The sequence below is a fragment of the Pogona vitticeps genome, chromosome 3 (assembly GCF_051106095.1).
Source record: "Pogona vitticeps strain Pit_001003342236 chromosome 3, PviZW2.1, whole genome shotgun sequence".
Taxonomy (NCBI): Eukaryota; Metazoa; Chordata; class Lepidosauria; order Squamata; family Agamidae; genus Pogona; species Pogona vitticeps.
Window position 1 is genome coordinate 113956535 of NC_135785.1, and position 23124 is coordinate 113979658.

Here is a 23124-nt window from a genome sequence, read left to right on the forward strand (position 1 = left end):
AGCACTTTGATGATTCCAGCTTTCCCCCTCCATTTTCTTTGGAAGTGCGGAAACAGCCAAGAAGACTAGAAAAATAAATGAGTGCCTGAGGATGTACCACATTTTTCCGTGTATAAGATGCCCCCATGTATAAAACGCCCCCCTTTCTAACTCAATTTTTTTTCTTCACAAGAGAGTGGAGGGGGAAGGCAGGAATCATCAAAGCGCTTTGATTCCTGCTTTCCTTCTCTATTTTTTGCAATGAAAGTAAAGGGGGAAAGCACTTTCCTCGCAAGAAAGTGGAGGGGAAAAGCAGGAATCAAAGTGCTTTGATCCCTGCTGTAGGGATCGCCACGTCACTCATGCCATTCATATTCATGAGCTGATTTGCATGAACCTATGAGAGGACTGGAGAGGTGGAGTCAGCAGCTACATGAGGCTTGGTGGGAGAAGGAGGAGTCAGATAGGGCTGGTTAGTCAGAGAGAGAGGGGACAGATACTGAGAGAGATAGAGCTGGTTAGGAAAACAGGTAGAGAAGGCAGTAATGATATAGCAAGAGAAAAGAAGTATGTACTGAGAGGATTGTTAATTATTTGCTTATGTATAATGTGTATCTAAGAAACTTCTGTTACTCAATCTGCTTCACTTCAATAAATAAGATCTGCTTCTGTTCACAAAACAAGTGTTCTGACATACATCATTTAAATTGTGGATTGAAGTAATCCACCGGTGGCAGTGAGAAGAAAACGCAACGTGAGCCTTTGTAAGGGAAAAAAGAATCAGGTGCCACAAGGGTAAATGTCACCCCTGCCTCCCCCTCAACTTTCTTGCGATTAAAGAAATTTCGGGTTAGAAAAGTGGGGAGGTCTTATAAACGGCAAAATATGGTACATCATCAGACACACATTTATATTCCCAGTCTTCTTGGCTGTTTCCCCAAGTCCACGTCTAGAGCTTTGTCTTCATTGTACTACAGCTAAAGTCATAAGAGTAAAGGAGGAGAACGGAACAGTAAGATTAGTATGATAAGTTATGCTAGGAATTGCAAGAGAAAGAAATTGGCATATGGTGGAAATCAGAAGGTTTTTATTAGGGAACGCCCCTCGAGGGAAAAAAAACCCCACTGGTGGGGAGTTGGGTTTTTTAATGATTTTGAAAGGGTTACAGGACTTTTACAAGCTTTTATTTTAGGGAAAATTTCCAGAAAAGTGAATTTTAAAATTAACTTCAGTATGAACAAGAACTCCAGTAGGCCCCGTTCTCCTCAAAGACCAAGCAGGAGACAGAGGAGTGGAATTTCCCCCTATCTGGACGACCCCTATATGTGGATTTTTTAAAAAGGTGCAGGCAAAAGAAAGATGGGGAGGTTTTTTAAAAAATATTATATTTTTTTTTACAATAAATAGAATTGTCTCTGAAGCAGAATTCTTGCTCTCAAAAGCCAAAATCAACTCTAAAATATTTGGTTTAATTCTTACAGAGGCAACAAGGGTACTTATTATTTTGACAGCAAGAGATAAACAATAGTTTAATACTCCATACGTTTGAGAAGATCAAATTTAACAAAACAACAATAAACTAAAATATATACACATCACCCTTCTGGCTCCCAAGGCTGAAAAAAAAAGAACTCTGAAAAATGGGAACACAAATCGACCCTTACAGCCAAAAGGTATTGAGAACAATACGCTGTCCAACAGAAATGACAAAGCTTCAGGAATGCACAATCTAACGTTTGTAATGTCTAGAATAACACCCAGATGTTACACTCGTACTGTAAAAAGGAACAATTCTTACAGTTTCCTCATGAGGGTAGCAGCTTCCAGAATGCGATAATAAAAACATTATACTCTCACAACCTGACACATTACCACAGCAGGACAGGCAGAGGAAATCAATCAATCAATCTGTCAGTCAGTCAGTCAGTCAGTCAGTCAGTCAGTCAGTCAGTCTATCTATCTATCTATCTATCTATCTATCTATCTATCTATCTATCTATCTATCTATCTATCTATCTATCTATCTATCTATCTATCTATCTATCTATCTATCTATCTATCGGCTGTTTTTTTTAAAAAAATGAATGTTTAAATGCTTTTATCTTTACTTACCCTCACGATCGTCCTTTTTGGTTTGTAATACTACGACATAAATTGTTACTGCTGCTTTATCCCCTTTTAATGCCAATAAAGGTTTTAAGAAGAAAAGAAAAAGAAAAGATCTTTACTTGAGAAGAAAGATCTCATAAAGCCATTGTAAGAAAACAAGACTTCCACTCCCCTTTCTAGCTTAACATTCCTCAAATCTTTGCTATTTTCCTTTAAAAAAAAATCTGTGCCATGATTTTATTTTAAAAATACACCTCACAAAAATTACATTCCATAACTATACTATTTTTCCTCATCAAAAACGCATATTGCAGTATCAGGAATTAATTCTCTTTCCCCCTATATATCAAAGGTGAAAGAGAAATAAGTGTACAAAAAAAACACAAATAACTTCTTTAGAACATTCACAAAAGCTGGTGTTAAATGAGTGGGTTCAACTGGGAGCAAAGAGTGAGGGTGAGAGAAAGAGATGGCTAAACAGTCGTAGGTTGAGAATTAAGATTTTTTTTTTTTTACTTTAACAGGCCTCCACTACACTTGTGTTCCACAATAAAAGGCTTGTCCACACTGTGGCTTTGTCTCCACTCCTTCTGGTGTTGCCATGAATCATTCTGGGGTTTGTTTGTTTGTTTGTTTGAGATTTAAATAGATGGTCCCCGTACTGCATAGGAAGGGCGTTTGTGGCTGCATGTACTGAGATACAGCTGGTTCTCCCAGTGCCACCTGTCCACACACATCCAGAATTGCTCCCTGAGGTCTCGCTCCCACCATATATATATTGCCATCTCCTTTTGCCTCTCATTTCTGCCCTCCCCTTTCCTGGTTTTTACCTGCTCACAACTACAAACTTTCATGTTTATTTTCAAACCTTCACATTTTTGTTTAATTAAAAAAACTTTTAGTTTTCACTTTTGTGCCATGCTGCACAAGTCGTAACATTTATTAAAGAAAAAAATCAGAAAGTAAAAATAACTAATAGTCAAGAAGACTAAGCAGGACCAGCAGTTAGACATGGAGGAGTGGAAACTTACCAGCAGAAAAACGCCATGAGGAAACATCATCAAATGATACACATACACAGTGTATGGATCAGCACACATCAACACAATACTGGCATCCACACAAACAAATCCTGCAGTAGAGCTAATCTGAGCAAAATAGAACAAAAATATACCATATCACACTGGTTGTATTAAAAAACACAAACCCAGAGGACCCCGTTAAAACTAGTTTCAACTTTGTATTGTGTACACACTTGGCTGCAGTACTGATATCATGGATTCAAGGAATATTAAACAACTGCACAATGTGGACAGGCCCAAACTTAAATGTAGGCAGTATCCTTGTTTTAAAATTTCTGTACAAAGCACACAGTACAGACAGTAATAATAACAGAAGTTCAACTTTGAAAGAACCAGGCATTCTGCTATTTATCAGCACTTCCTGTAAAGCAGAGCCACCAGACTATGAGAAGGACTCAAGAAAGATTGTGCAGGTGTCTCTGTCTGAGTACCATCACTCCTGGTGTTTCTTGTCCTTGGCATTACCTCAATTCTTCTCACTGAGGTCAGTCACAGATCCGGTCTCCTACAGTTCTTTCACCTCACTTTATATCCTGATTCACCACAATCAAAGGGTAAACACTGAGGTCAGCTAAACAAAATCCTTGCACTCGGCTACAGGTATGCAGCCACAACTGTTTGTCACATAATTATTTGTCATAAAGGGATTTTAAAGAGTTGCAGAATGCCCTCCCTGCAAAATGAAAAGAAGCTATCCTTTCTTCCAGCTGCAAATCAAAATACATCTGGCAAGATGGATTTACAAGTTTATTACATGTATTATCTAGATGGAAGGATGATTATGAAGAGCAGGTGAAGATGAAAAGAAAACGGTGTGCTTGCTTCTTGTGTTCACATGTGCATATTTATGTTCATGTATCCAAGGGTCACCTTGTCTCACTCCCCCAACGGCAGTGTATCGTTTAGGCACCAGAAAGAGAGGGCATAAGTTCCCCTGTGACAATCCTTTTTCGAAGGATCAAGCAGCTACTCTAGAAAAGCCTGGCAAAATGTACTGCATTATGGTTGAGATCATGGACAGCTGCTGCCAGCCAGAGCAGACAGTGATGAGCTAGATCAGTGGTTCTTAACCTTTTTGAAAGAAACGCCCCCTTGAGCCATTGAGGAAGTTATCATCGCCCCCCTCCCCACGGTGATGATATCTTATTTATTTATTTATTTATTTATTTATTTATTTATTTATTTATTTATTTATTTATTTATTTATTTATTTATTTATTTATTTATTCATTCATTCATTCATTCATTCATTCATTCATTCATTCATTCATTCATTCATTTAAGACACTTAAATCCAATGACCCCTGAAAACAAAATTCAATTCCAAGAAAATGAAATGCCCCCAAAAGTAATTGCAAGCGAATTTTAAGACGCAAAAAGAAATATAAAAAGGGCATAAAAACAAACCGCAATGCAGGAACTAAAAAATTCAAGACAAAAACTCTGAAACTAAATTAAGACTGGAGGAAAATATATATTCATGCACATTGTAAAAAGGCTGCAGCCCATCTTCACAGGTTTGGCTTGCACCAGCGCCCCCTTACTGCCCCCTTCTGCTCCAACGCCCCCACGCCGCCCCTTTTCGTTCTACCGTCCCCCTGAAAAATGAAATCGCCCCTTGGGGGGCATTATCGCCCACGTTAAGAACCACTGAGCTAGATGGACAAAAGTCAGGTGCCTTATGGTGTAAAGCACCTCCTGGACAGTGTGAACAGGCCTAGACCCAAGGGGCCAAAAGCAAGGCTGGGTTTGCACTCCAAGACCTCTATCCAGCCTTGTCGTGACTGCAGCTGACCCTGAGTTTGAAAAAGGTGTCATTCAAGTTTGGAAAAGGTATTCTCTCTGTCTTTTTGGATGATAACTCCCAGAATCCCTCAGCCAACATGAATAGCGGCCCAGCTTGGGGGTGGGGGGGGGAAAGGAAATCTGGGTGCAAAAGTCAAAGAAGTAATGCTTCCACCCTCTGACTAGAGTTCATTTCCTCCAGCAGTTAACTGAAAGTTGCCAATGGTTTGAACCAAGGAAGCGAGAGCTGACCTGGCCCCTGACCTGAGGATTGGCTAAGCCCACAGATGCCTGCCTTTTGTACTCTGTCAGAAGCTGCACAACCAAAATGAAGGGCTCACCAGCCTGAACCACTTGCAACCTGTTCGCTGAACTGCCAAGGCCAACGGTTTCAGGTCACATCAGGGAATAGTTTTAGTAGCAGATGTAAAGATTCTCCCCTTTGAGTGGGTATCACACAAGGTCAGTCAGCAAATCCGGCTCTAAAAATAGATGCCCGTTTCAAAGTTGGTAAGATTTCCTTTGTCGTCCCTGTCACACTCCGAAGATCCACGCTACCTACAGCTCCCAGATAAGCCCGCAGGTAAGCCACGATGCGAGAAGCTGGACTGCCTTTCCTCAAATGCTAGCCCATTCCCTTTAAAATGCTAGAGCAGAAAACAGGGGAAAGGCACTGAGCATTTAAAAAGCCTTTCAAAGCAGCTGGTGGCTTCTTAAATCAATTTTCGAACAGAGGCAAGAGTAATATTAGATAGTCACTCCCGGGGGAATAAAATGAGGTCGTTTAACATTCCAGAATGTTATATAATCAGTTCCACTTTCATCTTGTTGGCTGAACCTTTTTATACCTTTCCTTCAATTTACTGTTTCATGGAAATTTGTTTTATAGATTCAAAACTTGTTTTTTTTTGGGGGGGGGGAGAACTTATATTTGGATACCCTTTCTGCTCTCCCCACCTCCTCTGACTTTTTTTTAAAATTATTATTACAATAAGCTTTCACTTGCATCTAACTCCATGGTTGCGCCAGAAATCAGATGGTTTCTGTCTGTCAGTCAGGAAATTCTAAGGGTTTGTGCCTGGCAATTAAAAAAAAAACTAACCCAAAACTCACAGGTTTCACAATAACTCCTTGTTAACTCATCAAGACTAAGGACAAAAACCTCTAGAAACAAGAATTTGAGACATTGTTGTCTTGGATAATACGAGTGAGTAGAGAAAAGGGGCAAGGAAATTGTAATTGAAGAGAGATTATATTTGATTTGTGAGGCAGTTGAAATCTGCAACAGCCCAAGACAAAGATCTTCACTATCAAGAAATGGGGAATACTTGGGAAATTTCCAGGACAGTGGACAAAATTAACTTCTTCTAGTAATTAGCTACTCCAAAAATGTAAGTTCAATCAATCAAGATTCAATCTAGAATTCTTGGTTACTTTAGTTTCAGCCAAAAAGCTTCCTTCAGTTTCTAGTTTCGGTGGCCATCCCTGCTCAATGAAATATGCCTTGTTATTGAGCTTTTGAAAAACATTGCACTGTTTGATCAGAACAACATTTAAAAAATGAATGTGACTCGTGTGTTCTCCTCGGATCTTAGTAAATCCCAGATAAATTTAAGAGACATGGGGCTTTTTTGGTGAGGTCTAGGATTTGCAAAATATCAATGGAGGCAGGGGCAGAAGGGTTAGATTTGCAAATCTTCACAGCGCGACTGTCATGGGCTGGGTAGCTGCATCTGCTCCAACAATTCTGGCAGTCTTTTTGGTTGATTATTTGGTTGCTTTAAAAATGTGATCTTGCATTGATAAAAGGCTGCCTTTTCCATGAGGCAAAGTGAAGTAGCTGCCTCAGGCAGCAGATTTTTTTTTATTTCATTGAAGGGCAGCAAATAGTTATTTGTTTTGTCCTATATTGTTTCCTCTTATATTTTGACTGCTGAACATGGGGAGATAACATTTAAGTGATTTATGCCTCAAGGGCCACTCAGTCATACACCTGAGTCACTTTCTTTATCCACTGAAATCTGAAGCAGTTTTTTCTGCTTCAAAGACACTGGTAACCTGATCTACCAAATGATCTTCATAGTGCCACAGCACAGGGTTTTAACTTGGAAAATGGAAATCTCCAGCATCATTTAGCATCTAAGATTAATCATATTTTTGGAGACAACGCAACAGATCTCTTGCCTGGGTTAGCTCCTTCTCACTGCCATTTACCCATTCCTTTTGAAGCAGTGCTGAAATATAGAATACGACTGGCACTAGGTGCAAAATTTTATGAAGTGACATTGTTGATCCCAGGAAAGCCATTAGAAGTGAGGCCAGCCAGCAGGCCTTTCCAAAATGGTGTGAGTCTGACTGGTAGGGAAGAGAATGTCTCCTGATGTTTTAAAATTTATTTATTTATTAGATTTTCATACCACTCTTCTAGACTATGTCTACTCAGGGCAGCTCACAATAAAATTATTCATAAAACAAAACCATGAATTACATCAACAGTGCTAAGTGTCAAGAAGGAATTGGGTCCCCGGTTCCAAGGGTTCATGTCAGGGGATGTGCTCATGCTTGCAATGTTATCGGCACTGACATGCCCCTAACTTTAGCCCACAGAGATACAGAGTGGTGGGGAGCTGGCCCAGCATCCCAAACCAATTCACCACATGCCCATTAGATCTGTAAGCCAGCCAATAGCCATAAGAGCATAAGAAGAGCCCTGCTGGATCAGGCCAAGGGCCCATCTACACCATCTTCCTGTCTCTCACAGTGGCCTCACCAGATGCCTCTGGGAGCACATGAGACAACGAGATACCTATCTCCTGATAACCCTCCCCTGCATCTGGTATTTGGAGGTACCTCCCTTTTATACATGCCCAGCATGGCTTGTAACCTGTGATGGACTTTTCCTCCAGGAATCTGTCCAATCCCCTTTAAAAGGTATCAAGGCCAGATGCCATCACCTCACTCTGTGGCAGGGAGTTCCACAAACTAACAACACGCTGGGCAAAGAAATATTTTCTTTTGCCTGTTCTCACTCTCCCAACACTCAATTGGAGTGGATGTCCCCTGGTTCTAGTATTGCATGAGAGGGAAAAGAGCTTCTCTCTATCCACTTTATTCATCCCCTGCATCATTTGATATGTCTCAGTCATGTCCCCCCTCAGGTGCCTCTTCTCTAAAGAGCCCCAAACGCTGTTGTCTTTCCTCATAAGGGAGATGCCCCAGTTGAGTCATCTTTTTAGTCGCTCTCTTCTGTACCTTTTCTAGATCCACTATGTCTTTTTTCAGGTGCAGCGACCAGAACTGTACGCAGTACTCCAGGTGCGGCCTTACCATCATTTTGTACAATGGCATTATAATGTTGACGGTTTTATTTTCAATCCCATTTTTAATGAAACCTAGCATGGAATTGGCTTTCTTCACTGCCGCCACACACCGGGTTGACACTTTCATTGAGCTGTCCACCAGCACACCAAGATCTCTTTCCTGATCAGTCATGAACAGCTCAGAACCCATTAGCTGATAACTAAAGTTTTGAATTTTTTTTTTGCCCCAATGTGCATTACTTTGCATTTTCTTATATTGAAACACATTTGCCATTTTGCCGCCCATTCTCCCAGTTTGGAGAGAGCTCTTCACAATCCCTTCTGGTCTTCACCACCCAGAAAAGTTGTGTCTTCTCCAAACTTGGCCACCTCACTGCTTATCCCTGTCTCCAGGTCATTTCTGAACAGGTTGAAAAGCACCGCTCCCAGGACAGATCCCTGGGCCACAGTGCTTTTCACCTCTCTCCATTGTGAAAATTGCCCATTGACACCTACTCTCATTTCCAGGTTCTCGACCAATTCTCACTCCATAAGAGGACCTGCCCTCTTATCCCCTGGCTGTGGAGTTTTCTCAGCCATTGTGATATTAGCCATCTTTCAATCTGGAGAGGGACAGGAGGCTGGTTTCCTTCAGTCATCTCTCTGTGGGCAGCTATTTTTGAGAGAGGGAGAGAACAAGACACCCATTTTCCAAAGCAAAATATTTTTTATCACAATTAAGATCAACATCTTTTTGTGGTATTATGGTGTTTGATCAAAAAGCAGAAAGCAAACAAAAATTCAGCAGGTGCATTTGTAAGAGAATAGATAACCTGCTGGATTTCAGCCTTAAAAGCAAGACTCCAGTCAAGTTGTTCAAAGCCCTAGAGAGCCTAGACTCTTCCCTGGGGAAGAAATACTCTGCACACGTGGAACTCTCCTCTTTCTTATGATATATGCACCATAGTTCTCTTCTTCATGCTCCTGCAGAGGAAGCCGGAGAATCCTAGCTATTCGATGCCAAACTACACATTACATGAAAGGTGGTGGCTCTCACTTGCATCATTTGCCCGCCCCCAATTTAAAATCAGGCACTATGTGTAGAAAACCCAGGTCAGGACCAAGGAGTGAATTGAGAAAACATTTAGCTCTCTTTGAATCACTGTCCTCCAAATTTTTATTTCAATTAGGACCAAAACACCTGTTTGACAGTTATTTTCATGCACCCCAAGGAGCAGATCTACTACGATACATATGTTTCAGAGCCCCTAATACCAGAGGGGCCCCAGAAGCAACTTTGGTCCACATTTTAAAAGAATATTGCGATGATCTGTTACGGAACAACTACACTGAAGATAACAGTGGTTACCCAGACCTTATTGCTGGTTGCAAAGGGCCCTCCATAAGAATTCAAGCTTCAAGGCCTCAGAATATTCTGTTTTAAATAGCAGGAATTGGCCAATGATATCATTCCTGTTGTGCAGCCAAAGCAGTGCAACAAGATTCTGGTCAAAGGTCAATAATGTTTTATTTATCCATGTAATTTACCTATTTTCCCCCTCCCAATATTTCATACCTTATTCTGCAACAGGTCAAACTGCTAGCTAGCTTCCCGCTAGTGTGCCCTGTTGCAAAATTCCTTCTGATTCATTTAAATGTCATATTTACATTTGATCGGCTACTATCTTCTGTCCTTTGACAGCAGCTGTGACTATGCTGTTTAACCATGCTGGCAACATCTTTTCATGTTTGCTGCCATTCTGATTGGCAGCATCTTCTATACAAAATAAGCTTCTTAAAGGAATTTGTCTGCCTGGACTCAGTCTTGCAAATTTTTTTTAAATAACCTTCAAGCACTCAAAAGTCTTCTCTTCTGAAATTGAATGGGCTCTACTTGAACTTTCTGAGCAATCTACCATTCATGTATATATTGGAGGGAATCCTTTACCCTTGAGAGTTTTTTTTTTTAAATGACAACTCCTTTGATCCATTACCATGGATCACACTGGCTGGGTCTTCTGGCATTTGAAGCTCAGCCCTTCATCTTGGACATATATGTTGTATCCAATATCATACACTATTCCTGAGAGATCTGGCAACCCTCATATTTTTCGCCAGATCCTGGGTACCATTCAGTACTAAATCAAAGGCTGTCTCCTTTCTTGTCAGCATCATAAATAATTAATTGAAAGCATAACAGTTTACGATGACCAGCCATGTCCATTTGGCATAACTTCAAGATACATTTAGCCAGCCAATTTGAGGATAGTTAAACTCATCTATCAGTACAGAATTTTGCCCCTGGCTCCTCTCTGATGTCTTTCTGCATCTCTAGGTCAGCAACATTTTGTTTCCATCATTTTATTAATACTTCGGTATGGTATTTTTAACCATAATGATTCTTGGACTAAATTTCTTCCTTTTATGGTAGTTAGTTTATTGCAGTCTCTTGCGGTCTTGATATATGGGCAACTACATTTCCAATACTGCCCGTCTGATAAATTTTAAGTCTAGAAGTATCTCCTTTTCTGCCAGCAGGCCTCCAATAAAAAGCTCCATGGTCTGTATACAAATACCAGACACTATTTCATTCGTTTTGGCTTTCAGTCTTCTAGCATTACTGTAATAAAAACAACACACACATTATGTTAGCCTTCTTGAAATGTTTACAGGGCGTGTCATTTTTCCTGCAACACTACAGGGTTTTTTACTGTCTGCCATTAGTTTCCATATGCTCATTGTCAACATCTATCCTTTCCTCAGTTTATTGCCTGCATTTATATACTACCTTTCTGCCAAGACACTCGAGGCAATTAAGCACTAATGGCAGTTCAGAACATTTTAGATCATCATCCCAAGTGGATGAGTCATCCTGAACTGGACACTGTTCAGCTCCTGTTCAGCTCTTCTCAAGTAATTTAAGAGCTGCTTAATAATCTTTATTACCACCATCATCATTTTTAAAAGGACTTGTAATGTAGTTCCATTACAGGATTTAGGAGTACAATCCACCAGGTGGTTAGTTTATGCCAGGCCCCGGTGTCTGTGCGATCATGGTAGGGGCAGCTCTTCAAACTTTATTGGACCACAACCTCTGTTCCTCCTAGCGGAATAGCCAGTTATTAGGGATGATGGAATTGCAGGCCCGCAACATCTGGAAGGACACACACTCCCCATTCTCAAATTATCACCAGTCCTGCACTATCACTTAAAAAAACAAACACCACATTCCTTACCTTCTGGCTTCCCCAATCAAGGATTTTCTGCGTTAGAAAATTCCCAGGTCCTCAAGCTGAACCATAGCTACACGCTGCGGCCAAGGTCTGAGGAGACACTGCCCCTGCTTTTAATCTGAGAAACCCTGTTTATTCCACACTAACTAGTGGAGGGCATAGCCAAGTTCTTTCTTTGGAGAAGCTTAATAAATAGGCAAAGTCTTCCCCTTATATCTGAGTGTTTGAAAATACTGGGCTCACGAGAAGGTAATATGACATATTATTATTTTTAAAATATGTATGGTGTAGAAATATATCGTGTGGGTCATCTTCAGCCAGTTTAACTGCCTTACGGTGAACATTCTGTGAACAAGCAACAGACGCCATTCAAATCTTTTGGCAAAACTACATACCGTGTTTCCCCGAAAATAAGACAGGGTCTTATATTAATTTTTGCTCCAAAAAACGCACTAGGCCTTATTTTCAGGAGATTTTTTTTTAATCATGTACCACAATCTACATTTATTCCAATACAGTCCTGTCATCTTCTTCTGGTTGCTGCATAGTGGTGGAGGGCAGGGTTTCGCTTATTTGGGGCTTATTTTTGGGGTAGGGCTTATATTATTAGCATCCTGAAAAATCATACTAGGGCTTATTTTCAGATTAGGTCTTATTTTTAGGGAAACAGGTTATTAATGAGGGATGTTTATTAAGTCCTCTTCAGGAAAGTTGTTTTAGTTCAGGCAGGGGGAGTAAATACAGGCTTATAAAGTATTGGTCCAAGTATTTTGCCAGGAGCATTTTCTTACTCTAGCAATGACACCTTGCCTGGGAAAGAGGTTACATTTTCCCCACAACACCAAATAATAAAATATTACACCATTTTCTATTTAATCAATCATAAAGGCCTTGTAAAGTTTGACAAATGCTGTTTCATAATTAATCCACAACCACGAGGACCAGTGGAAAACAAATATGTAACAAGGTCAGAAAACCACCATATCAGAGAAAAATAAATTGAATGGATGTTTCCCCTCAATATTTCTTTCCTTTTCATTTCTCTAAAACCAAAGCTTCAGCTTCTTTGGTTTCCTGGAGGAAGGAAAGGATATAGATACATGAAAGAGGGCAATGCTGAACATATACTCTTTCCATGTTTCCATGACAACAAATATTTTAAAGGGATCAAAATATTTCCAAAACAAAACAATATTTTTCCCCATTTTCTTTAAAGGTCCACAACTACAGATTACCTCACCCACTGTTGCTTTGGTGATATTGTTTTTGTCCCTCAGATGCGCATCTCTCTCCTTCATGATGGCCTGGTTCTCATAAGGAGGAGGGTCATGCTCCTGCTTGCAACAGACAATCAAACATTCCCTGTGCAGAGAGGCTATATATTAAGGGAAAAGTAATGCTTGTAGTTTAGCTTTCTTCTTGCCAAGACTGTTATCATTCAGTTTTATATCCCAATAAGAAATGAAAAACATCAATTTCCCTATTCATGTCTTTTCCTGGTTATACAGTACAGTATTTAGTAAATCTGGTGTGAAGTGCAAGAGATAAAACTTCCACTATTTACAAGAAATAGGACTGTCTGGACCCCAGAGAGAAACCATATAGCACACATATGTGTCACAGTGCTTCACAGACAGATTTGGCCATATAATGACAGCCTTCAGGGAGAACAAAGCCATATCGTTCAAAATGTGATTAGTTAAGCATGACATTTTGAAGAAATCTGTTGCCTGATATGATGACATGTCACAACCTTTTAACTGTGAAACTCTGGTATCCCATATAATTTGACTGTGATTAAAGGAAATGCTTCCTAGTACAACATTGCCCTTTTTCAAAACAGGCAAGCATTTTAAACTTCTTTTAAAACAGCCCATGCCCCCAAGTCATCCAAAGAGAGATGTTTTTTTAACCATAGCAAAATAAAATAAATTCCTCCTCACAAACTCACTTAAAAAAAAAAGAAGAAGAATCAGAATCAGCTGTAGACCTGTCCCCGAGTAATACAGGCACAGTAATACATTTGGGAAGAAAACTTTGGCTGGATTCTTTTCTCTCACAATGCCTTCTGGTTATCATTCTGTCACAGGATATTTTCTGTTTTTTCATCTGTCAAACATAGACTCTTGAGACCAGATGTCTTCCACTGCCCTGAAAACAGGGAAGATAAGTGCGTACACGGCCGTCAAAGTAGACCCTGATGGGGATTACTGTACTCCTGGAGCATTTGACCTGGAGAGGCTCTTTTGGAAAGGCAGCCCGAAATATACGCATGTCAATGAAGTCTGGCCCAACCTCTACATAGGAGATGAGTAAGTGATGTAAACCCTTCCACAGTACAAAAGCAGCCTCCATCCCCCAATGACCATGAAGGCTGTCATGCTTGTTATAAATGAATCACAGCAAGATGCGTTTCTGACATCATAACCTTTTTCGGCTATGCTGTGTAGATGTAAGGGAGCATATTATTTGTCAGGGCAGTAGCTGAGCAACACACACACACACACACACACACACACACACACACACACACACACACACACACACACACACACACACACACACACACACACACACACACACACACACACACACACACACTTGCATTCACATAAGGTAGCATTGTTTGAAATCCTTATATGCACTCACCTTAGTTGCTGTTCTGAAAGTGGAGAGAATGGTGGAGAAGCAAGGGCCGGGGAACTGATTAAAAAACCGAGTGGAGGAATTGACAAACTATACGGTATGTCATACAAGAGCTCTTTCTTTACTAGAGTGCATTCTTATTTCCTGGCACTTAATGGTTATAAAATGGAACCATCTTGGAGGAATATGAGCACACACACACGCACACACACACACACACACACACACACACACACACACATAGTGCAGTTTTTGGAAATCATTAGTGATGCCTTATAAGTGTGTAGCAGCTGAATACCAGAGTTACTCTTTCGGCTCCCACATATTACCGTAACTTTCTCTATGCTCAGTCTCTGAAGATGAGCATATAGGGGTGTTTTTTGAGCATGCTGCCCGGATGTGGTGAGGCTGTGATCTCTCCATGGCAAGAGAATGGGATGCAGTAAGTGCTCCGGTGGTGTCCCTGTTCCACCTTTACTGCATTGGAAAAAATATCCTGAGATAGCAGAAGGCCAAGAGCTGCCTTTTTGGGCATAGGCCTCCAGGGATACAGGGGCAAGAGCAGGACTGACAACGTCCCTTCTTCCATCATATATCTCAAACCATATGGCTGAGGAAGAGGTATTGGGGCATGGTGTCTATAGCAAGAGTGAGGATCAGACTCAGCTGCAGATTTGGAGAAGATGGTAGCACTGGACAACTTGCCCTCAGAGGAGATAGCAGCTTTCAATACACTGGTGGAGAATGGAACAGAACTGAAAGAGAGAACAAGGGGATCCCTCCTCATTCGTTCACTATGGGAACATCAAAATCATTAAACAGTTAAATCAGTAATATAGTGTTCAAGATGGGGAATAATAAACAAAGAATTAGAATTCAAGAATTGACAGAAGGGAAGGCCTGGCTACAGAGCCAAGTCTTTAAATGGCTCTTAAAAACACCCAGCGAGGGTGCCAGGCGGATCTCTGTTGGAAGGCTGTTCCATCGTCAAGGGGCCACTGCCGACAAGGCCCGGTTTCTTGTTCTTTCTTTCCGAGCCTCTCTCGGCGTTAGGCCCCTCAACCGTCCCTCCTGGCTATGCCGAGTAATTCGGGTAGATCTAGAATAGCATTGTCACACAGGTCCATCCTGGGCCATGATTGCCCTTCCACCGCACTGCCTGCCCTGCTGCAGCTAGGTGACAGTGGCATTGATGGCCACTGGGGCCCAACAGTAGGGTGCACCAGTTCCAGTATATGTCAACTCTGCAGAGAACCCTGCTCTTCTAAACACTTTCTATGATGCATATTTTCTTTATGTTTTCCTCTCTCTTTCTCTCCACAACCTCCCTGCCTAAAGCACCATCTCCCAGATACCTTACTCACTGGTTCTCTGCCTGCTGGCTTTCTGTGGCATGAATAATTCTGCCCGACACTGTTCTACCACCAGTTCTCCCTTTGATGACTTCTTTCCCAAATACTGAGTTTCAGCTACTGTTGCGAATGAATGAATGAATGAATGAATGAATGAATGAATGAATGAATGAATGAATGAATGAATGAATGAATGAATGAATGAATGAATGAATGAATGAAGATTAGTATTTGACAAGGGATGGGAAGCGGCTGAGTAAGGATGCTGCAGCAGGAAAGTGACTCACATTTCTCTTTTTAGACATCCAAGGTTCCTTGGGTATCCAGCATATACTTGTAAGATGGATGGTGGCACATGGCAGGCTCCACCACAGCTGCTCCTGCTCACAATATGTAAGGGTGTGCATGCATAGCTATACTGCAGACATGCAAGGGAGCACACTGAAAACTGGAGTGGAGATTGATATCCTCCTCCTCCTCCATTGTGTGTGCATTCATTAACACCCAAGCAGGCTTTAGTTCTACTCTTAGAATCATCAGTAATTTCAGGACTGGGTATATTCCATAACAGCAAACATACACTGCAGTAACTGATATAGAACTCGGAATCCTTGGTTTCAAGTTTCTAGCTGTGGTGGTGGTAAAAGCTAGATTTAAAACTACTGTAGCCAGTTTCTGACAAACTTAGAAGTACCAGAGTAACTATTTCCTGACATCCCCCTCCTGAACTACTGGAAGTGGTAGGGATTGTGCAAAAGTAAACCTGCATCTGGTTGCATTTAGACATGTCTTAGAATTCTGCACTTATTGGCAGAATATTCTAAGAGCAGCTCTGAATATTCCTCTCTCTCCCAGGAGCCTTGCCACTTTTCTTCTAGCAGTTGGTCCCCATAAAGCCCTGTGAGCAAGCAGGAAATGTGATCCTTACACACAAGCAAGCTAAATTCAGCCGAGCTTAGCTCACCGTGGTAGAGTTCATGACAAATCCAGTGGGCTGGGAAGGACGTATCCAACCTGCCAACAGCTGGGACAGCTCTACCTTATGCAAACACCATTTGCTTGGCCTGTTTTATTCATAAAAACATTTATATCCTGCCTTTTGATTTACCCGGAATGCCCTGGCAGCACAAAAATTAAAACACCACAGGACATTTAACAACAATGATGACGGGAGTGCAGAACAGCAATCAAAAAACTTATATCCAAGACCAAATAAAAAACCAACCAAGAAGCAAAAATTAAACAACAGAATAGCAGCACAACAGGAATCTTCCCTTCTCACAAATATAATACTGACTTTGTCAGATATCTAAAAACTATCATGGAAGAAGGAAAACAAATCCATCATTATCACTAGAAGGCAGGCTATTGAACAGTGCCTGCAGAGGCAGGAGCAAACTACTGTACACACAGATGCATGTGATGATGAAGCCCTGCTGTTATAAAGAAGAGCAATTTGCAAACACTGTGATTTTTTTTATCAGAGGAGTTTTCAGTGGAGGAGCAAAAGTAAAGTAATACAGGGACTTACAGGAAGAAAAGACTTCTTGGGTGATAGTTGAGTCTGAGTGGACGAATATGGGGCGGGGTGGGGGGTCTTTGCATGGCTTGCCTCAAAATTACAGCTTCTTAAAGCTGCTCAATATTAAAAAGAAAAATACAAAATATCTTGCATGCATAGCAGGGAGATATATAACTTGCCCTTCATTCCTTCTGTAACCGGACCCTGTTGCAGATATTTCTTAGAAGAAATTAAAATGTCACGAGCATTTTTAAACAGAGAATAAACAAGACTTCAGGTTCAGTCTTTTCCTGGGGAGATATAGAGACGTAAAGCCAGAAATGGGCAATGGGTGTGAAAAGGTAGAAAAATTAAAAATCATAATGTAGGGCTTCTGTGGTTTAAACAGATACAAGAACTAGAAGGCACATTCCAGCCATAGATACTTATTTTAAAAAAGCTTTGTATGTAACTGTTTTGATTCAAATTTTATCTCCTTCGTGTTAAAATTTAACATGCTAAATGGAGGACTCAGGATCACGGATTTTGTTACATGATGAACAGGACCAGAGATGGCATTGCCAGAAGGCAACCTTGGGCTGATGCCTAACTTGCTGGTTTTCAAGCAAAAAGCTCTTCTGCTGCAGCAGACTATGCCAAGAGCTTCCTCTTCCTAACAAGGGTGTCTGGTACTCGTAAACTCTGAGAGCTGAACAAAAGTGCTGGAGGTCTGCTATATTTCCGAGGAGTTAAGGGACAAAACAGTCTTCAAGTGGCAGCAAAATAGGGTGGGCAACAGACCTTCTCAAAATGATTCCACTGGATGTGAACAAGCACTAGGGCAAACATAGGGTCGCTAGAAGAGTACTGTAACCTGTTGGGGTTTGGACTTGGAAGGAGAAAGGAGGAGGTTAAGAGACAGTGAACGGTTATGCATATGGAAACCTAAATAGCCATCTGTCAGAAATATGCTAACTTGGATTCCTGCATTGAGCAGGGGCTTGAACTCAATGGCCTTAGAGGTACCTTCCAACTCCATTCTTCTGTGATTCTAGCCTGATTGATCAAGTGAGGGATTAATACTTGAAAGCCATACTGGATGAGACCCAGAATCCTCTAACTCAACACTCTTTTTGCATGGTGGCCATCCATATTCCTCAAATAGGACATTAAAAGCTCCTGTTGCCAACTCTGCTTCCACCCGACCACGGCCTGCCTCTATTTTGCTATTATAGTAGCTTTCATAGGCTTGTCCTCCATTAATTAACAAATTAATTAGGTATGGGATATGATTGCTGCCATCACCACAGAGTGTTCTCACATTGCACAAAATTGTGTCCTGTGAATTTAGAGGCAATTTAAATTTAGTGATTCTCATGTTCTGATTTAAATGAGAAAAAAATGGAAACAATTCTTAATCCACCCCCTCCTCCCCAGTTCTCTAATTCTCAAAAAGTTGTTATAGCTAATATTTTGCCTAAATCTGTTAAACCCAATCTTGAAGAGCCCACATTCTCTTTTGCCAATAGCAGACAGTCAGTGAGTTTAGGGATATAAATATTTAAGCTCTGAAGCACAACTTGGAAAGGATTCAGGCTCTGATTTAGAGAACAGGAAGCTATTGAAATTCTGAATAGGCACACAACATTTCCTTCCCCGGAATTTTGGGATATTCCTAGAACTATCAGTTTCCCCATCATTACTCATTTAGATTAAGCCTCAGGCTAAGCCCCTGCTATGTTAGCAGACTCTGAATGCGTTTAGGTCCTCTCTTCTGCCGCTGTATCACACAGTGGCTCTAGCCACCATATCATTACCTTTGATAACTGCTTTCCATGTCATCTCCTGCATAGATGTGCATGGTAGGGACTATGCTACAGTATTTTTATTTTTGGCAGCCTCTTTATTACAGCTATAATTCACTGATGTTGCCACTTTCTGAAAGTCTGAAGCCCTTCCCCAAATGAACAGTGTACAACAGCAATCATGGGGTGAAAATTGTGTCTTCCTATTCCCCACCCATGGTAGAACTACCGTATTTTTCTGGGTATAAGACCCCCATGTATAAGACGACTCCCAATTTTCTAACCCAAAATTCAGAAATCAATATTTTAAACATTAGATAGGAACACATTTTTATTTAGTAATCAGGCAATATTTACATGCGAGTATTTTTATTTATTTTTCTAATTTTCTGACATCTTTATGGGCTCAGAATGCTCCAACATTAACCAGTCACTGTTGCATCCATGCACTGCCTACACGTTCTCCTCCGCTTCAGCTGACGTCAGTTACATAAGGCTCATGATGGGGAAGCCTGTTTGCAAATACAAGCTATTGGCAGTTTCGCTCATGAGTGGAGGCAGACTGGCTTGCGAAGACATAGGCAGTTTTGCAACTGTGCAGTTTTCTCCTTGGCTTACTTCTGTGTATAAGACGTCCCTCCATTTTTAATCTAACAATTTTAGGAAAGAGTAGCATCTTATACATGGAAAAATGCAGTAGTTAAAATATATCTGATATTGGAGTGAGTTTCCAGGATAATTTTTGAGACAATGCACCAATACATGGGGGAACAGGGTGGGGAGAGATTTGTGAGAATCAGACTTGTATAACAACTCTGTCTCCTTTGTGAATAATTGTGTTTTCTTTATATTCTGGTGGAACCGGATGAGAGCATTTGGTCTGCTTTCTTCAAGGAAGCTGCGGTTTTGTGTTGCTCTTGACAGTTTGCTTTGTTATTTATATGATTTCTTTCTTATTTTCCCTTACCTTAGGTTGTTCAGTAAAGATAAAATCAGATTGCTAGTCCTCCAAAGTATGCAAATAGTGTTCATCCCTAACACTGATGTATAAATCAAAAATTTGTTGTTGTTTAGTCGTTATGTTCTTTGTGACCCCATGGACCACAGCACGCCAGGCCCTCCTGTCTTCCACAGCCTCTCAGAGTTTGGTCAAATTCATGTTGGTAGCTTCGGCGGCACTGTTCAACCATCTCATCCTCTGTCATCCCCTTCTCCTCTTTCCGTCACACTTTCCCAACATCAGGATCTTTTCCAGGGAGTCTTCTCATGAGATGGCCAAAGTACTGGAGCCTCAGCTTCAGGATCTGTCCTTCCAGTGAGCACTCAGGGTTGATTTCCTTCAGAATGGATAGGTTTGTTCTCCTTGCTGTCCAGGGAAACCCAAATCCCTCAATAGGAGAACCCAAATCCCTCAAAGCAAAAATAAAATAAAAATATCCGGACAACAGATCAACTCCCCCTTCTCAATCAGAAAATGGGCACAGTGATGTGTCCTCTTTGTATTTTAAATCCCACCCACACAAAGACAAGTGGTAAGCTCCATTGTTGGACATCCTAAAAAGAAAAAAAAATGGAGCAACTCTGGCTTAGCTAAGGTTATAGATCTTCCCCATCTCCAGACATGGGTCACCTGGATGAGACTAGGAAAGGTTAGGTAAGTGCAGAAAAAAAACTGTGCTGCAAACATCTCATCTGCATATGTCAAAGTGTATGCATCTTTTCAGCTCATTCACATTACTAGTGATGCTCTGTATACGGAGTGGCCCATGGAACTGTGGCATGAGACCCTGAGCTCCAGAGCACATGCAGAGAGCTGCCTTGTGGGCCACCACCCTGAGCAGTCAGACACTCATAGAGCACTTTCCTGACTCCAAGGGCATCTCAAGGTATCTCTGTAGTTATGAGCTACAAAAATACTGTGCTCTTTACCAGACATAGTACGTACATTCAGAGTTTGACCACTGCCCTGCAGATTACACAGAGTCTGTTTCATGACTTCCTGAAGGAGCTCCCCTGTTGCAAGATATACAAAATGCTAAACACACACAAAAAAGCATCAAGTCACAGAAGCAGAAGCAAGTGAAAAACTGGGTCAAATGCTGATATTCTAAATCTACACCAGACATCAGCAAATTTCATTTGGCATAGAGACATGCACAAAACAGCCATGAAGCTACTAAAATACGTGCAGATAAATTGGAGTTTTGCGTGTACATATATGAATTACAGTACAATCCTTTCAGGAAAGTTTGCCGCTTTCCAAGAGCCTTTATTAAGAGACAGAACAGGGCTTCTGCTACATTCCTCTTTCACCTTTGTCTTTCTTAACTCATTAGGCGGTGGGCCCTTCACGGTATCAAAATTTAGCAAAAGGAAGCTTCAGAGGGAGCTTCCACTACAACCTTAAGGACATGTTTCCTTTTAATTTGATTATCTGATAAGAAAAAGAGAGATTAATGTAGCCTTAAATCAATGGCACACAGTGTCTGTGAAGCAGCTGGAGCAGATGTTTATTGTCCCCCTCAGAGCAGAAGGTTATTCCAGTCTCTCTGTAATTTTTCAAACTGCTCTGAAATAAGGGGTTGGAGTCAGCTCCTGTCATACTTAGGAGTAAACTTGCTGGAATCAGTGGGACTTAATTTAGTCTTCAGATGCCTGTTTATTTCCCAGAAGATGATATTATGGATCATATATTGCAATTTTTGTGGTTACGAGGCCATTATCCATTAAGCCAACTACTTTCTATGTATCTTCTAAGACCAGTGGTTAGGGTTCAGTAGCTACATTCCCTAGTTTGTTTGTTTGCTTGTTTATTTTATATACTGCCCCACAGTGTAACACACTCTTTGGGTAGTTTACACCAAAGCATACAAATAAAGAATAAATGCAAAGCAATATATAAATCAACAAACAAATCAAAATACAAGGCTAAATTGAGCCCCTCCTTTGCCCTTTGGATTTGCTCCGAGTCTTCCCTTCTGCACAGAAACATTTGAAAAGACAAAGAAAGAAAGCAACATGGCAATGTCTTGCATTTTAAAAACTAAACTTGATGAATCAGATCTCTGCTAGTCCTCCAAAGTATGCAAATAATGTTCATCCACAATGATCAGGTTTCTTTTTTTTTCTTTCTTTCTTTTTTCTTTTAATTTATATTTATTTTCAATGGGAATAGGATTTGGGATAGTGGGCTGGGGGAGTGGACATGGGTAGGGGAAGGGTAAAAATCCAGACAGGGTACTTTGACATCCACATATACAATTCTACTAGATTTTTTTTTAAGAACAACTTAACAGGTTTTACCAGAATTACTGTAGTTAATAATCTCTTCGTTCCCTGACTGGACCTTCACATTCTTCTTTAATCTATGCTTTCCATATTTCAAGTCCAACTATAACATCATTCCAAATTTTTGCATCCTTTTTAAGATAACCACATTCCTGTTGTCTTCCAGTTTTTCCCACATTATAGCTGCAGTCATTACGTGTATTTCCTAGCAGACTGTCCTTTTGCCCCTACATTGGGGACCTCAAAACTGAGGGGTCCTGGTCAGTTTCAGGAGCTCTCCCGAAACTCTACCAGTCTTGCTGTGATAAAAACCCCGCCTCTCCGTAATGATCAGGTTTCTTGAATGGGGGTGGGGAGGATCCATTTAAGCTTGAAAACTAGTTTTCTGCCACTATCAAGGCAATGGAGTTGGCAAATTGTTTTATTTTAAACACTGCTGTAGTACAATTCCTTGAACAGGCATTAGCAGTAGTTCACATATTAAATTATCAGCGTTTCCTCTTGAATTGCTTACCAGCAGGCAAGTTACATAATCCTCTTATATTATTCATAATTTATGTAATTTGTGCATCAAAAAGATACATTGGGATGGGATGCTTTTAGAGCATATTCCAAACTGAAGGCATCTGAGAACTTTTCTACATGTAGCCATCAGGCATCAACAATACTTTTTTAAAAAAATGTTCAAAGACATTTATGCATCTGAAACCACAGTGGTAGATGTAGCCTAGGATGCATGGTCCATCACAGATAAAAATACCATTTGCCTTACAATGGAAACATATGATTTATGATAACCTGCAGGACAGCTACTGACTTACAGGAGAAGCAACTGCTGCCTGAAAACCACTTCCATTACATTACATTCAAAGCAAAGCAAAGCAAACCAAAAAATAAAAGAAATAAAGAAATAAAGCCTACATTCATAGGCTTTATTTCTACATAATTTGCTCAATTGCAGCCACAAGAATGGAACTGCTTCCATTGAAAAGCAGGGACACTTATGCCAACATGACATTAAATACATTGAAAATTAAGCACAACT

The 23124-nt window shown here is 40.7% G+C and overlaps 1 protein-coding gene and 1 long non-coding RNA gene across 7 annotated transcripts in view; one reads left to right on the forward strand and one right to left on the reverse strand.

Moving 5' to 3' along the window:
• Positions 1-23124, forward strand: part of DUSP29 (dual specificity phosphatase 29) — a 49736-nt gene that overhangs the window by 20223 nt on the left and 6389 nt on the right. For 2 of the 6 annotated variants that reach the window (XM_072994996.2, XM_078391090.1), the window contains exon 2: positions 13577-13799. In XM_072994996.2, the coding sequence (XP_072851097.2) occupies positions 13624-13799 (176 nt within the window). In that variant the 5' untranslated portion in view covers positions 13577-13623. Of the gene's footprint in view, positions 1-4797; positions 5539-13576; positions 13800-23124 lie in introns of those variants that run through there. The other 4 variants (XM_072994995.2, XM_072994997.2, XM_072994998.2 and 1 more) reach the window with 3 other exon arrangements.
• LOC144588369 (uncharacterized) lies at positions 7964-13570 on the reverse strand. Its single transcript, XR_013543890.1, has 2 exons — positions 11491-13570; positions 7964-10874 (listed from the first exon to the last, which is right to left on the reverse strand). It is a non-coding gene; the product is annotated as an uncharacterized LOC144588369 (long non-coding RNA).